The 14,557-nt window shown below is 31.3% G+C and overlaps 2 protein-coding genes across 11 annotated transcripts in view; one reads left to right on the forward strand and one right to left on the reverse strand.

Moving 5' to 3' along the window:
• Positions 1-14,557, forward strand: part of LOC107995206 (protein expanded-like) — an 80,624-nt gene that overhangs the window by 28,013 nt on the left and 38,054 nt on the right. For 2 of the 6 annotated variants that reach the window (XM_062076138.1, XM_062076141.1), the window contains exon 1: positions 11,872-12,012. The exons of 3 other annotated variants lie outside the window; for them this stretch is intronic. The gene's annotated coding sequence lies outside the window, so the exon portion shown is untranslated. Of the gene's footprint in view, positions 1-11,871; positions 12,013-12,302; positions 13,202-14,557 lie in introns of those variants that run through there. One more of the 6 variants, XM_017052598.3, reaches the window with a different exon arrangement.
• Positions 1,029-11,521, reverse strand: LOC107995235 (putative sodium-dependent multivitamin transporter). 5 transcript variants are annotated; one of them, XM_062076143.1, is made up of 11 exons: positions 11,293-11,521; positions 10,582-10,754; positions 8,802-10,207; positions 7,610-8,132; positions 6,979-7,200; positions 6,509-6,849; positions 5,638-5,757; positions 4,418-4,732; positions 3,473-3,838; positions 2,549-2,774; positions 1,029-2,252 (listed from the first exon to the last, which is right to left on the reverse strand). In XM_062076143.1, the coding sequence occupies exons 4-11, from the start codon at positions 7,718-7,720 to the stop codon at positions 2,217-2,219; spliced, it is 1,737 nt and encodes a 578-aa protein (XP_061932127.1). In that variant the 5' UTR covers positions 7,721-8,132; positions 8,802-10,207; positions 10,582-10,754; positions 11,293-11,521; the 3' UTR covers positions 1,029-2,216. The 5 variants fall into 5 exon arrangements, with proteins under 5 accessions (XP_061932127.1, XP_016908105.1, XP_016908122.1 ...); XM_017052616.3 differs by having other exon boundaries at positions 10,582-10,799; positions 11,293-11,433; XM_017052633.3 differs by having other exon boundaries at positions 8,414-10,207; positions 10,582-10,799; positions 11,293-11,433.

Below are 14,557 nucleotides of genomic sequence, written 5' to 3' on the forward strand. Positions count from 1 at the left end.
GGAAAAAACTTTATATTATTGTAATATAAAAAATTACATCTTATCTTGCATTCTGTACAAATAAAAATAAAAAAAAAATTTGTTTCGTATATTTTGAATGCAAATATAATACCTTGCTATCATGAGTATTGTGGATAGTCGTTATAATTTTACGATTCTCAATAGCTTTTTCAACTGATATGCTTATCTTAATTTTTCCTAGAATAGTTCAGTTTTTTAGAGTAGTTATCTAAGCTTCGAGAAGGCGAGAGAAGAAAGGGGAAGAAACAAAAAAAAAATTAACTGCATTCCTTATGAGCTCAATTAGCGGAAATTTCTAACTTTATGACAGAAAATACTACTCGTTCCTTCATTTAAAAGCCCAATATATAGATAGATTATCGCTGGATGATAACAGTGCAGAGCATAGATTCCATAAAATAATAGTGGTTGCCTCGATTGTTGATTCGATTAATATTTGCCGCATATTCATACTATAGTTACATGGCTAAATGTATATTTAAATATTAAATATTATTCAAGAATAATTGATTTAGAATCCTATTATTTGTAATTGTTTTAAGTGCTTACATAAATTCAGAAATGAATTTCATTATCTATAGCTATAATATATAATTTAATTAAAAATATATATAATTATATATATTATATATATTATATATATAATATAATATAATATAATGATATTTAATCTTTTGATACTTAATTTTTAAAATATTAATTCAGAAAGGGATAGAATTAATTATTTCTGTAGTATTTATTTATACATTATTTATTGTATGTTGAACATAAAATTTATTTATGTAACATTAATAATAAATTAAAATCATGATTGATTATGATGTTTTTTAATCAAACTTTGATACATTTTATGATATTTTTTTTTAAAAAAACATTTATTAAATTTTTATATATTTTAAACAAAAAATAAATTATATTATTTCATTATATTAAGTACGCATTTAGTTAATAGATTAATTTCTTTAATACTAAAAAATAGGTATTCTAATGATTTAAAAAAAAATTAATTTATTTTTTGTATATATTTTTTATATCATACATGTTATCATACATGTAATATTTTTTAGTTCAATTTATTATATATAATTAATAATCATTTACAATGTTCTCATTATTCTGTGTAACTTTCCACTTCAAAATCGTCTTTACAGTTCACTTACATAATTCTCTCAATGTTCCACGTTAAATTAGTGGTGAACAAGCAAAGCATATGAGAGATGCGCGAATTGCGCAATGTAATTACACGGTCGGACGAAAGACAGTAGTGGTTGCTCAACATGGATGGCGGCGACCATAAAGACTCCGTTTCAACAAAAGTTCAACGAAATTCGAATGCCGCAAATATTCAAAATAGTGACAATCGCGCGTTCAGACTCAATTTATTTAACTGCGTATCTATTCATTTGCGAGTTTCTTGATTGATTAATAAAAATGTACAAAATTTTAATCATTAGTAAACCACACGTTAACATTTACGAAGTGTTTCCATGTCGATTCCTACGCGTTTAACGTAAACGAACGACTACTGTCTTTAAGAACTGGCCCTATCAATGCATCAACGACAAGTGCTCATAAACAAGCCCTTGTTTGCTAACATTTGTTTAGTGGAAGTGCTTGACAAATGTTTGTCACGGATTGCCTGCTATTAACATTTCAAAAAGCTCACAAACATTTGCAAGCATTCTACGTGACCGGTGAATACGCGGCTTTAGTAGTCGAAACAAAGCTCGAGGTGGTCCACTCGGTCTCTCCGTACCGCGTTATTTCCTTACGTAAGCGCTGCACAGTGCACGGGTCGTTGCTTCGTTCTGTATGTCACCGTGTGCCGCGCACGGGAACACCAGTCTGACGGCATTCCATCGTGATTTGCGAACGTTTCGGTAAACGTTCAGCACACCCGTGGTTCGCGCGGTGTTTACGTCTGCTCCTCGTTGCAGAGGAGGAGAAGAGGTTGGCCGCCTCGTGGCGATAATCGGAATTCCGAAAGGAAAGCAAGTTACTTACGCGTAATATCGGCCACGATTTCATCGAATCGTATTTCTCGGGAGATCTTCGATTACAATTTTTTCCTCTTCTTTTTTTATTACTTTTTTTATTTTAACAACAGAGTTGTTCAGTGTAAACGTCGTTCTGGCTGGTTTACGCGACACGTGTCTTGTTCAACGGATTTGGACTCTGCTCCGCTTGTTTTTAGGTTAAGGCCAATTACGAGAATTCTTCGAGTGGCGCGTCTAACCGTTGTAAATAAACGATCGATAGGTTAGGTCTGTTTCCTTTTACGATTGGACATTAAAAATATGGTGATGGTGATGTTGGAAATCATGCGATGATGAAATAATACTACGAGAACCAACGTTTAGTTCAAAATTGCATAATGGAATTGTAACTTGTTAATCGTTAAGAAACAATTTGAGTGTTCGTTATTTTAAAATTATGTATGAGTATAAAAAATTCCTTTAACATATTTATTATATCATTCATGACATGAATTAATTAATTAATATCAAGAAATCGTATCCAACATTACCGTGCTATGATATTCGTTTGAATTTTTTAATCGTTCTTTGTGTAATTTTGATGCCAAAATCGGCGTGAAGAGATCAGGATCTATATCCTGTGGTTCTTCATTTAGAATTAGGTTTGAAATCCAACTGAAAATCCAACCTACTCCGAAACTTAAGACACTTCCCAAGGGACAGTACCACATATATGAAATGCGATACAGGTAGAAGTATGAGTCATTGTTACTTTGCCTGTAACAGAAAAACCGCATATGTAATTTATTGCCTCTTAGAAACCAATTATGTTAAATTGTACTACGTAAAACAAGTATTAATTTTATGATTAAGGAAAGCATTAGTAATCTGATATAATAGATATGTATGTAGTATTATAGTAAGAACATAATACCATCTTTTTTAAAATATAATTGTGATTTGGAATATATATTTATTTATATATATATTTTTTATCGTATATTTATTTGATATATATGTTTGATAATTGGTATAATTCTTTTTTATATTAAAATATATCTATATATCTAATATATATAATAAAACCGTTATTCATTTTTTGAGAATTATTATTTTGATATTAATAATTTGATATTAAATTAAAATAAATTACTAAATTATTGAACAATAATAATCATACAATATATATATATAACAAATAAATAAATATTAGTTCTTTGTAAAAAAAATAAATTATATATTAAAAATATCACAAATAAAAAATAAACTTATGTTATTAAAAAATTGATATTAATAATTCTTATAATATTATATCGCTATGAAAACGATATATACAACTTTCTAAATGCTATTTTTCATCGATTAAAAAAGATCTTCAATGATAAAAACTAAAAAACAGTTGCGTGTATCAGAGAATATGCGTGAACAGGGACTGAAAATGTGCATGGTCAATAAACAGCAGGCGAATTCCTTACTGATATTCAAAATGCAAATTCGACGATTCTTCGTAATCATAATGCGTGGCATTGCTACAGTTAGACGTGACATCCACCTTGTTCGGAATTGGTGGTTTTGGCTGACCAAAACCAATCCACAGGGAGAAAATGAGGCTAGTTAGTAGACCAACGATCGCTCCTCTCTGATTTCCCAATTTTGTAAACATGCCTAAAGTGAACATGCCGAATACAGGACCGCCCACTACACCAAAAATTGTGAGAGCTGCCTGAAGGAGTCCACCAAGAAAATGTCCCATAAATGCCAATCCTATACAACTAATACCAACTATAACAGCCAGAATCTTGCTGATAATGATTGATCCCGTTGCGGTAACCTCTTTATTCCTGAAATAATATTAATTATATCAGTTGATTATATAAATCTTATGCATTTAAATAATTAATTAATATGTAATGAAATAACCAATGGTAGATATTCTAATTAGACAGATCTATAAAGCTTTCTTTCGTAAAGCTTAACAAGTTACAAATTATAGGTTATGTTAATAAATTCGTCTGTGTAATAATATCAAATTTTATGTTAACAAAAATTCTATCGTAACGATCATTGCAATCAATAATATTTATATGATTTCTGGATATAAATCCTAATATTATCACTAAAAATCTTTTAAATACATACAATTGTAAATTCTACAGCAAGAAGGATCCGCTTTTTATATTACAAGTAATAATTAAAAAATTCGAGAATTTATTCCTCTATTCCTTTCGCTGTAGGATTCTCAATTACAGTACTACTTTCTATTCAAATTTTTTGTCGAGAGCATCATTCAAGATAATTAAAAGTTTAAACTAATCGAACCAAAGAATTTCTCCTTGGTCACCGTATAATAATATTAGAAATCTAAAATATATAATGACACGTTGCTTGACGAAACATTTATTAAATTCTACGAGGCTTACCAAAGACGACATATAGGTTTGATAAAATCTTCTAATATAACGGCGGCCAAGGAATTCACCGTGGCAGAGATGGTGCTAAGTCCGGCGCTGAAGATGCCTGCTATAAAAAGGCCGGGCACACCTGGATACGCGGAAAGCATGTCCATCACGTAAAGCGGCATTAATTGATCGTAGGATCCAATCCTTCCGCTCTCGAGGGGGTCGCAGTTACGATACCGGGTGTATATCGCCAATCCAGTGAAACAGAGGCCCAAGGACATGAGGGAAGATAATGGCCAGCTTATCCAAATGGCAGATTGCGCGTGTTTCACGTTTCTGTGAAAAGCATGAAAGTCGAGAGAGATGATTTTACAGACGATTATTATTAAAGTCGAATCGGCAGCCGTGGCGGACGAGGAACGATTTATCGAACGATCGCTACCGGCGGTATGCATGCGAGATGCGTGGCTGAGATAAAGTCCGGAGGAAAATTCCTCCGTCTCTCTGTCGTCACGCTACGAAGAAGAGAATCACGATAATGCGCCTCGAGATGAATACAATGCCGCGGGATCGGGATACGCAATATTCGAGCCATCTAGAGAAATTTCATTCGAATGCTGGTGGCCGTATCGTCGATTTATCGAACGTTGATTTACGATTCAAGACCTGGGGAAGAAAGATCGGCCGATTCCACGATCGGTGCATGCCTATTTGCTCGTTTTAGCAATGCTTTTGCTACTATAAAATGGATTAGTAGAACAGTAGGTTGAAGATACTTGAACATGATTAAATTTAAATAAGAGTAATCTGGTTTTCTTTTTTAGATTACATGATTAATAACATTGGTTATGATAGATTTATGTACTTGTATACGTACTAAAGAAAATTAATACGTTTGGCACTAATTTTTAATAAATTTTTTTTATACGAAATAATTTTCATAATAGATTTATCTAAGATAATTATTAAATTATGCATGATTTTCTACAACCAATAATTAATAGCGTAACTATGTATTTTAATTTATATTTTCTTTTTTCCTTTTATGAATAATTCTTTTAAATCGTGAAACCAGTTTACGTTATTCAAATTCATAAGCGCCGAGATTAAATTCCTGATGTTTTTTTAATATTTGGAAACGTGTCAGCAAGATGTTAGTTAATTATGAAATGCGTGGATGTGTATAATTCGCGATATCACGGGATACGTATGTATCGTGTAGAAAGTCGGCGTATACTCACTTGATGGTTAACATTCTCTGAACTTGAACTTGGTTGGTTCCGTACAAGGAGAGGTAGGTGAAGAAACCGCCAAATGTCAAGCTCCACCAGGTGTGTCGCACAGTTGGGTCCATTGAAATGCTGAATGAATGCACATGCCATTGTCAGTATCGATACCGGGCCTGAATTCCTCGTAAAATAAACGTTTCATGCCTGGCATGATATTTGAAAGTGTGTTAACTGCTCATGGCAATTTACAATATAATGCCAAAGAGAAAATTTAAGTAGTTGCTAGCACACTATTACTCGTGTTATACAACGTAACGGTTCATATTATAATGATAGTTAAAGAACCATGCTCTGATTGTTTCTCTGCCCTAAACAATTCATAAAACATAATAATATCGTAATATGTACCAGTCATTGATAAATCGAGAATTTAAGTGATAATTTATTCAGAGCTTTTAACATTTATTTAATAACGAAAATTGGCAGAAATAATATTGATCAGTAGAATAATTCCTCCTGGATAAATAGATCTAGAAGATCCAGTTGCTCTATTTCTTTATATATATATTCAAATTCAAATTATTATTTTCTTTTATCCATTCATTAATATTATTAATATAGTAGCCTTCACGATATAATAGGATCATAAAGTACATCATTAGAAAGCAGCATCGATTGACGCAATGACATTGCATCGTCATATTTAGCTGGAATATTCTATCTGGTCAAAGCTAATGTATATTTCATGTAGATTTTAAGGTTCCGGGCCCTTATGTAAAATTTGACCTCTGACCAGATTGCTCTGATTCAGTGAAACCTACTGTATGATTAATATGGTCATGACTGGACTTTTTTCTTTTTTTCCAAGAAAATGAACGTTCACCTATCAAATTCTATCCGTGATCCTTGTCGAGCAATCTCCCAAATTTTGTCAAGGCCTCCGACGTTCATGGCTGCGGTGATGATTACCATGATAATAGCTATCAGCATCAACAGACTCTGAAATACATCGGTAATGAGAACCGCCTTGATACCGCCGATGGTCGAATAAAACGTGCAGACCAATCCTATGCCGATTACACTTGCGGTCGTCGAGATACCTGTGGTTGCTTCCAGGGCAAGTGCCGGTGCGTACAGTACTACGCCGCTGTACAGAAGCAGTTGAAGTGTGAAAGCGAAGCTTCCTGCCATTCTTGCCGCTTTTCCGAAACGTTTGTGCAAATACTGAAAGTTATATTCGCATACAATAATTCTTGTCAATTATTTTTTTTTTTGCTTTCAATTAATATTGAATATTTTTTTTTCTTTTATCAATTAACATGTGAAGCGAGCATTGTCTCGTAACTCACTTACCTCGAAGGCGCTGGCTTTTCCAATTTTAAAGAACACCGGCATGTATAAATAAACAACGAACGGTGTAGCAAGTCCATAAGAAATATTGATCACGGCGTATTGGGTACCATAAACGTAATTTTCTGAGCTCACTCCTAGCAAACTGACCGCGGATATATACGAAACCGTTAAGCCTATCGCGACCGGTAACATTTGCATCGATCTGTCTGCCATGAAATATTCCTGTTGTGAACCATGTCGAAATTACATGAAATTATTGGGCTATATAATACTTTCATCTTTTATTTCATTTTTCTCAGTCAATTTTTAATAGAAATTTATTTATTAATAAATTTTAATATTCAATTTATCGTTAGCATCTTATAAGGATATTCGATTTAAAGTGATATATTTAATAAAGATAAATTTTTATAATTTCAAAAAGCTCTATAAGAGTAAAATTTTGTTGCTCGAATATCCCTAAAGAGATGTACGGATTTTTCTTTCTTTGAGATGCTTGCAATTGGAAAAAAATGTTGTACAAAGTCAAACTTCGACAAAAGATGAAATCTTTATAATTTTAATTCATTGACTATATACTCTATATTATTTCTAAAAAAAAAAAAGGAAAGGATCATTTAAATTGACCTACCTCCATTGATTTCTGTTTTCCTCCGCTAAGCCAGTAATATACACCAATTCCTGAACTAATGATCATCGTTATTACGATTACCGCATAATCTGCAGCTACCAGGTTAGCCATGTTCCACTTTTAAACGATATTGTCAGGCTGAATTCGACAGGCACACTAATGCTTGGCCGCGATCGTGCTCGATCGCGGCAGTTTATTTATTTAATGTATCGCTTAGTCGACAAACGTTGCCTCTTTAATCATTGTTGGCTTCAACACATTTAACATTGATGCCATTTACGTAATGATTCAAACAGCCATCTGTCTGGCGAATTATATTAGCATTCTTTTTCCCTTTCTTTTTTTTAATCGTATTCTGTTACAATTAATAAGTCTAGTTATAATTGAATGTTTTCTTTTTGAATTTTGACAATCGTTAAATTCATTATGAAATTTGATTTCTACTCATTCTTCGTTTGTAAACATCACTTGTGATAAATACGCATTTATGTCCATACATCTCTGTTGATTTATTAATCATCACCTGTAATTGGATTTTTATTTCCTTATGTGATTATTAATGCGAAAAATAGGAATTGATATATTTGTCATAAATATAAGCTGTTAATGATAAAATGGTACTATAAATGGTGCAGTGATATTTGAATAAAGGATACTTAATTTTCAAATGATTCTTTTGTGATTGTTAATCACAAGTTTTGGTAATTTTACATATGTAAAAATAAAGAATATTATAATTTTTAATAAAGATGTTTAAGATAAATGAATTTAAAGATTAGATTATACTCAAATAGTAATACTCACATTAGCTTTTGTATGTATATACAAATTCACTTATATTGGTAATTGCATTTTATTTTGTATATATTTATATTTTTAATGTAAGTGATGACTTAAAATATAAATTTATAGTATAACTCTTAAGAATTTATAGAGAATTTTAATTATAAAAAAAACATATTGAAATTAATACATATTGAATATTTGATCACTTATTTCATTTTTTATTTATCTATTAAAAAACCTATCACTGTAACAAAATCACGCAAGGAAACGAACATTTTAAATACTGTACGCGACAATTGTATGTACTGATGGACGTCGTGATAGTAACTAACGGAGATCTATTAATAATTGTTTCAATTGTTACGATTAAAGAAATACCAACACTGAAATAAAGCTGAATCCTTACCAGTGCAAATTACCAGTGCAAGTTTATATTATTTGTTCACGAGTGCAAACGTTATTTTTGATTTTATATGAAATGTCATGTTTCTTATTATCACTAAAAAAGTTATAATTCTTAAGTTATAATTTTATCTGGGATGTGAAACTCGCATTAAAGTCCCAGAACGACTAAATATTACAAGAAAGAGTTTGAGTATTTAGGATTAAGAGGCAGATAAGAATGATAAGTGTGATAAGTTAAAGAACAAAAAAATTTTTATCGTTCAATTTCAATTCTTTAATTATACATATTTAAGAAATATTATATAAATAATGGTACTTGTCGATTATAATCGCGTGACTATTATTAAAACAGTCAATGATGTCTACACATTTCAACCATTAAAAAGTAGAATTTTTAGAAAAATCTAATATTTATAAAAAAATAAATATTAATAAAATAATTATCATTAGATTAACGAAATTCAATATATAGAAAAAAAATATTTTAATAAAAACTAAATCATATATATTATTATTAATTTTTCATTTTAGAATTTTGTTAATAATCTCATATCCTCGTGCATTCAAACATTATGCTCTTGCAACTTAATTTTTCTACGAGCTTCATCCCTGATATCATTTTCTCTCATCGTTATCAATTTCTTTTCAAAACATATGTAATTATCGATTATCTCGATGATATCATACATAATTTTAATTACTTTGCAATTTTTTAAATTAGAACTATATAAAATCCAAATAAAAATCTTTTTTAAACTGAATCAATTTCTATTTTGAAATTACAAATCAATAAAATACCTCTATTCTTTTATTAATCAATATATTAAACTTTTTGACGAGATCTCTCTTTTTCAATATCCTCCAATATATCGTCCCGTTATAGAACTTTTCTTTGCACAATGTGAAGGTGTACGAAAAGTTTCTAACTATAAACGCATAGTTACATTATAAAGATTACAGTTATAAAGTATACATCAAATATTAAGTGAAAGACCATAGATATCGGATCTCGTATAGGTCTGTGACAGTGTTTACGGTACTGGCGACAAGCGTTTCCTGCGTACTATCATAGAACGCGTTGTTTGCACGACAAGCGCTTCTTACGGAGCTACGGTTTATGCACGTTCGCGGCTATACAAACCTACGCGTTGAACGTGCACGTACGCACTTCCGCGTTCTCGTATCCTACCTGAGAGAGCGCGGGTGTCTCTTACGATTATCATCGAAATAAATTCCGCGGTAATCTATGGGTCTTCTTCTTCTTCGTGATCTCGCTTCCCTATTCGCATTAGAATATGCACAACATATGGGAAGGAGAAAGAAACAATCTGTATACATATATATATAAAACGTGTTCATCCATCTAAATAGATCTATTTACATAATTCGATGGAATGTATCAAATGTCTGTAAAAAAATATTATTTTTTTTAGAAATATAATAAAGTTTTTTGTAAATTATATTTTTTAAATATTTTTGTATTAAATACATAAATAGATATTCTAAGATGATGAGAAATATTTCTAAATGAAAGATTAAAAATGAAACGATAAATTTACAAGAAAAAGCACTTGATCAAATATATAATTCAACTTTTAACATTTTCTCAATTCAACTATCAGTAGAATTATTTTAATATTCCATTGTAAGATAGAAATGATAGGCAATTCTAAGTTAATTGAATTGATAATTATGCTTTTAGAGAGAAAAAGTAATTCGAGATATCGCGTTCAATTCAGTCGCTGAGCAAACTTGTTTGTTCGACTAAACAATTTACCTACACATTAGCAATTCTACGGTGGTGCCTGTTAGCGCCAGCTCTTCGTCACGAGCTGCTCGTGTAATGCGTTAATGTGTGTAGAACGTATGCGTTACTGGCAAGATGCTAAACAATTACACGAAGTCCGATGGATTATTGTTGCCCAAGCTATGAAACAGGTTGCACCTTTTTGGTCTTGTATCGAAATGAAATTGATATACAATTTTTATTCCAGTTTTACTATATAAAACATATTTAATAATTATTTAAATATATTAATTTAATATTACTAGCTATTATGATTATTTATACTACTAATATTTAATTGTATCAGCATTTATTCGTCAGCAAAAATATGTGCGAACATGTTTATAGTATTGTTTTTGATTTTCAAGGAATAAATATGTAAACATTTATATAATCTCAATTTCTAAATTAATTCAAATAACATAGTTTAATTTAGTCCATTCGAATTTAATCTTTGTTCTAATTTTAAAAAAGTCAATTTAGTTAAATTAATTGAATATTCGAAGAGGTTAGGTTTGATTCCATTAGTACAATGAAATTAATACAATTAATTTAATCATGTTGAATCGCAAATATTTCAATCATTATTGACGAAAAATTATAAATACTTATTATAATTTTTATTATAATAATAAATTAAATTCTCATTTAAAAGATAAGACTTCTATATAAATAATCTCATTTAAAAATATCAGTTAAATAGTACCTATTTTAAAATTGTAGTCCTTAACCTATGTACACATATACATGCATCAAATGTTTTTACGTTACAGTCTTTAAGAAGTTGGCAATAATCCTCGGGTGATTTTAACATACAAATCAGCGCGGAAGATAGATTGCATTATCATTGCGTCTAGTGAAGAGAACGTGCAACCATTTCGGCAAATATTCATTCCACGGCAGTATTTTATTGGTCATGGACGAGGTGCGCCCGTGCTGCGCGTTTCTCGTGCGCATTCTTCGTTCCGTCAGAGGCGTCAGTGTCGCGGATCTACGCTTCGAATGGCGGGTTTGTTGCCGCGATCCCCGTCACGGCGATAATAAATTTTCCGTATCAAAGCGTCGTTAAGTGGGAATTATTTTGCAATTAAGAACAGGTTGTTCCACGGATCGAATCGATTACGATCTAATCATCCACCGTTGCCGTTGCAATTTGCCTCTGGGATTTATTCATAAAATCGTCGATTTATTCGTAAACGCGTAAGAAAGGCATTCCAGCGCGGCTTAACGAGAATGTTAAACCGCAAGGGCAGGAGATCAGGGACTTTACTAGAATGCGCGGCGAACTGCATGCACGCATGATGCATTTGTTGAATCGTGGGTGGAAGAAGAAGAAAAGAAAGGAGGAGTGAGAGAAAGAAAGATGAAGGCGCGTAGGACGAATACGGTGCATTCTTGATGTATTTTTTAACACATTAACTGCCGGGTGAGTTTCATATATTTTGTTTACGACATAATTATCTATATTATTAAACATCTATATTAATAAAAAATTCATTGTTCAATATTAGAAAAATCAGTCAAAATGATAAGAAATTTTATTCGATATTCCTATTTATTTTTTGATATTCCTATGTACTTTAAAAGGATACTATAAATATTTTTCTTATATTTAAGATATAATCAATATAAATAATAAAATATCAAATAGTATTAATGTTTTAAAAGTGTAAAAAAAATATAAAAAAGTTAAATAGAATATTAATGTTACTTTATAGAAGAGGTTAAATAGAATAATTCTATTGATACATTATCTATTGTATATATTATTATGTACATATTATAATACAATATAAATAATATATTAATTATATTTTATGAATAATAATTTATTCAAATATTTTAATTAATTCTTGCATCATAGGTAATTTTTTATTTTAACGATACTTATTAATTTCCAAAGGAATAGTCATTTACATGATTTTGTCCCCCTCTATGTATTATCGTTACAAACGAAAAGAGTTCAGAAAAAAACCAATAGATTGCGCGTATGTAGTCAAGAATATAATCAAGAAAAATAAGAACAGGGCTTAAGGTTGCTTAAATATCGCCATTTCAATTAATGGCTAATATTCATATTTGCGACTGTTCTTAAAATTTGTTTTGTTTTATTCTCTGTTCTGTTTTTCGATTTTATTTTGTAAGAATAGCAAATGATTGATCAAGCAGAAAAAAATAAAAATGGGAAAGCCAGCATTTCTTTTTTAACTTTAATTATTAACTTCTGTAGATTCAAATAACATAAAATATGTACTGGTTCTTGTACTTGAGATATTAACCGCGAGATCGCGCATCACTTCATTATGTATTTCCCGCGCATTTTAGTAGTTTGCTAAGATACGAACGAATTTGCACGTGACGTGAAAATTAATTTGCAATGAATGTTATGGTAAATTTTGTGTTTTGTGATTTTTATGAGCATTGTGACATTTAAACCAATAGTCGTTGTGAAATGTCTATGCGATAAAACCCGTTTGCGTGTAGGCTGCGTTACAAAATATGATAGCAGTGTTCTGTGTGAAGCGTGCTTCAGTTTGCTATGTGGAATGAAGAAAAAAAGATGGAGGCAAAGAAAAAAAAAAGAAAGGAAAGAAAAATGAGAAATGAGGTTTTAAGTAAGTACGATAGCGTAACATACTGACCTTACATTTTCATTAGCATACAATCAAGTCTAGATAAAGGAATACGTATATATACCAGCATATCGGAAATACATATAGCTACGCGATCAAATCGTTGATAAATGCGAATAACGGTCCATTAGAAGATGCTTCCGGAAAGCTATGCAACAAATAGAACGAAATGATCAATTGACTAATATTTATCTTCAATCGATGACTGTTTTCTGTTACACGTTACTAAGAGATTATTAAAATATAAAAAGTCATATATTTTTAAAATTTAGGGAAAAAAAAAGAAATAGAAATTTAAAAATTCTTATATCGATATAGAATATTAGAATATTTGAACAATCAGATTTATTCATATACTTATACATAATTGACAAATATGATTAAAAATGACAGTCTGTTTGTTCTTTCGTTATCTTTTCGTCGGCCATTTTTAGAGATTCGTTCTCTTTACCTCCAGATAGGTAGGTTGCTAGGTAATTAGATTTGTACGCGCGGGCAACATCGGCGCTTGAGAAAAGGACGAGAAGTGGCGAGAGTGCGCAAGACACGGTTACTCATGCCACTGGAATGTAGTTCACATTGTTTATATACCGCCTCCTACGTGCATGCACGTCGCACTTCGTCGAACGATAAAACCAGTCGCCGGCGCTCCTGTCGTGTGGATATCGGTCTCCATGCGTGTGCACACGCTTCGTCGATCGCCACTTTCATCCCTGCCGATCCGTGGAATCCTCGTTCTGTTTTCGAATTCGCTACGAGTGGCTGTGATGCCGATCGGGAGAAAAGACATCCACCCGCCATTCAAGTATGTTCTTTCGATCCGATCGAGATCTGCATACTGATGATCGAGGATGGGCTAATTGTCGGAGATCGGTACCGGCACAAAGGTCGCCGGTGTCGCTTGTAAAACATCCTAGATCGTTTGACGAGGCGGTAATAAAAGACTGGTAACGCGGATGGCATTCGTTATGGGTGGTTATTCCGAATGGAGGATTCTTACGAGTATTCGTCACCCAAGGCTGAGGAAAATAAATTTTTGAAATAGATAAATAGAAATAAATATTTTTTTTTCTTTTAATGATACAGGCTTTCACAAATAAATTTTTTTTTTAAAGAAATACTATCCTAAATGTATATTTTAGAATCAATTAGTACAAATACTGTTTTGAAATGGATATTTCGTTGAAATACGCAGTCATCTTCGTTCGCATTTATTACATTTCGATTAAACGAAAAATAAATATTCTATCTATATCGGATTTCATCAATTTAAAATTTATAAAAATATTTATCTACAACGTTCACAATACTTCTTGTTCAAGATCATTTCAAACGAAT

The sequence above is a fragment of the Apis cerana genome, linkage group LG6 (genome assembly GCF_029169275.1).
Source record: "Apis cerana isolate GH-2021 linkage group LG6, AcerK_1.0, whole genome shotgun sequence".
Lineage (NCBI taxonomy): Eukaryota > Metazoa > Arthropoda > Insecta > Hymenoptera > Apidae > Apis > Apis cerana.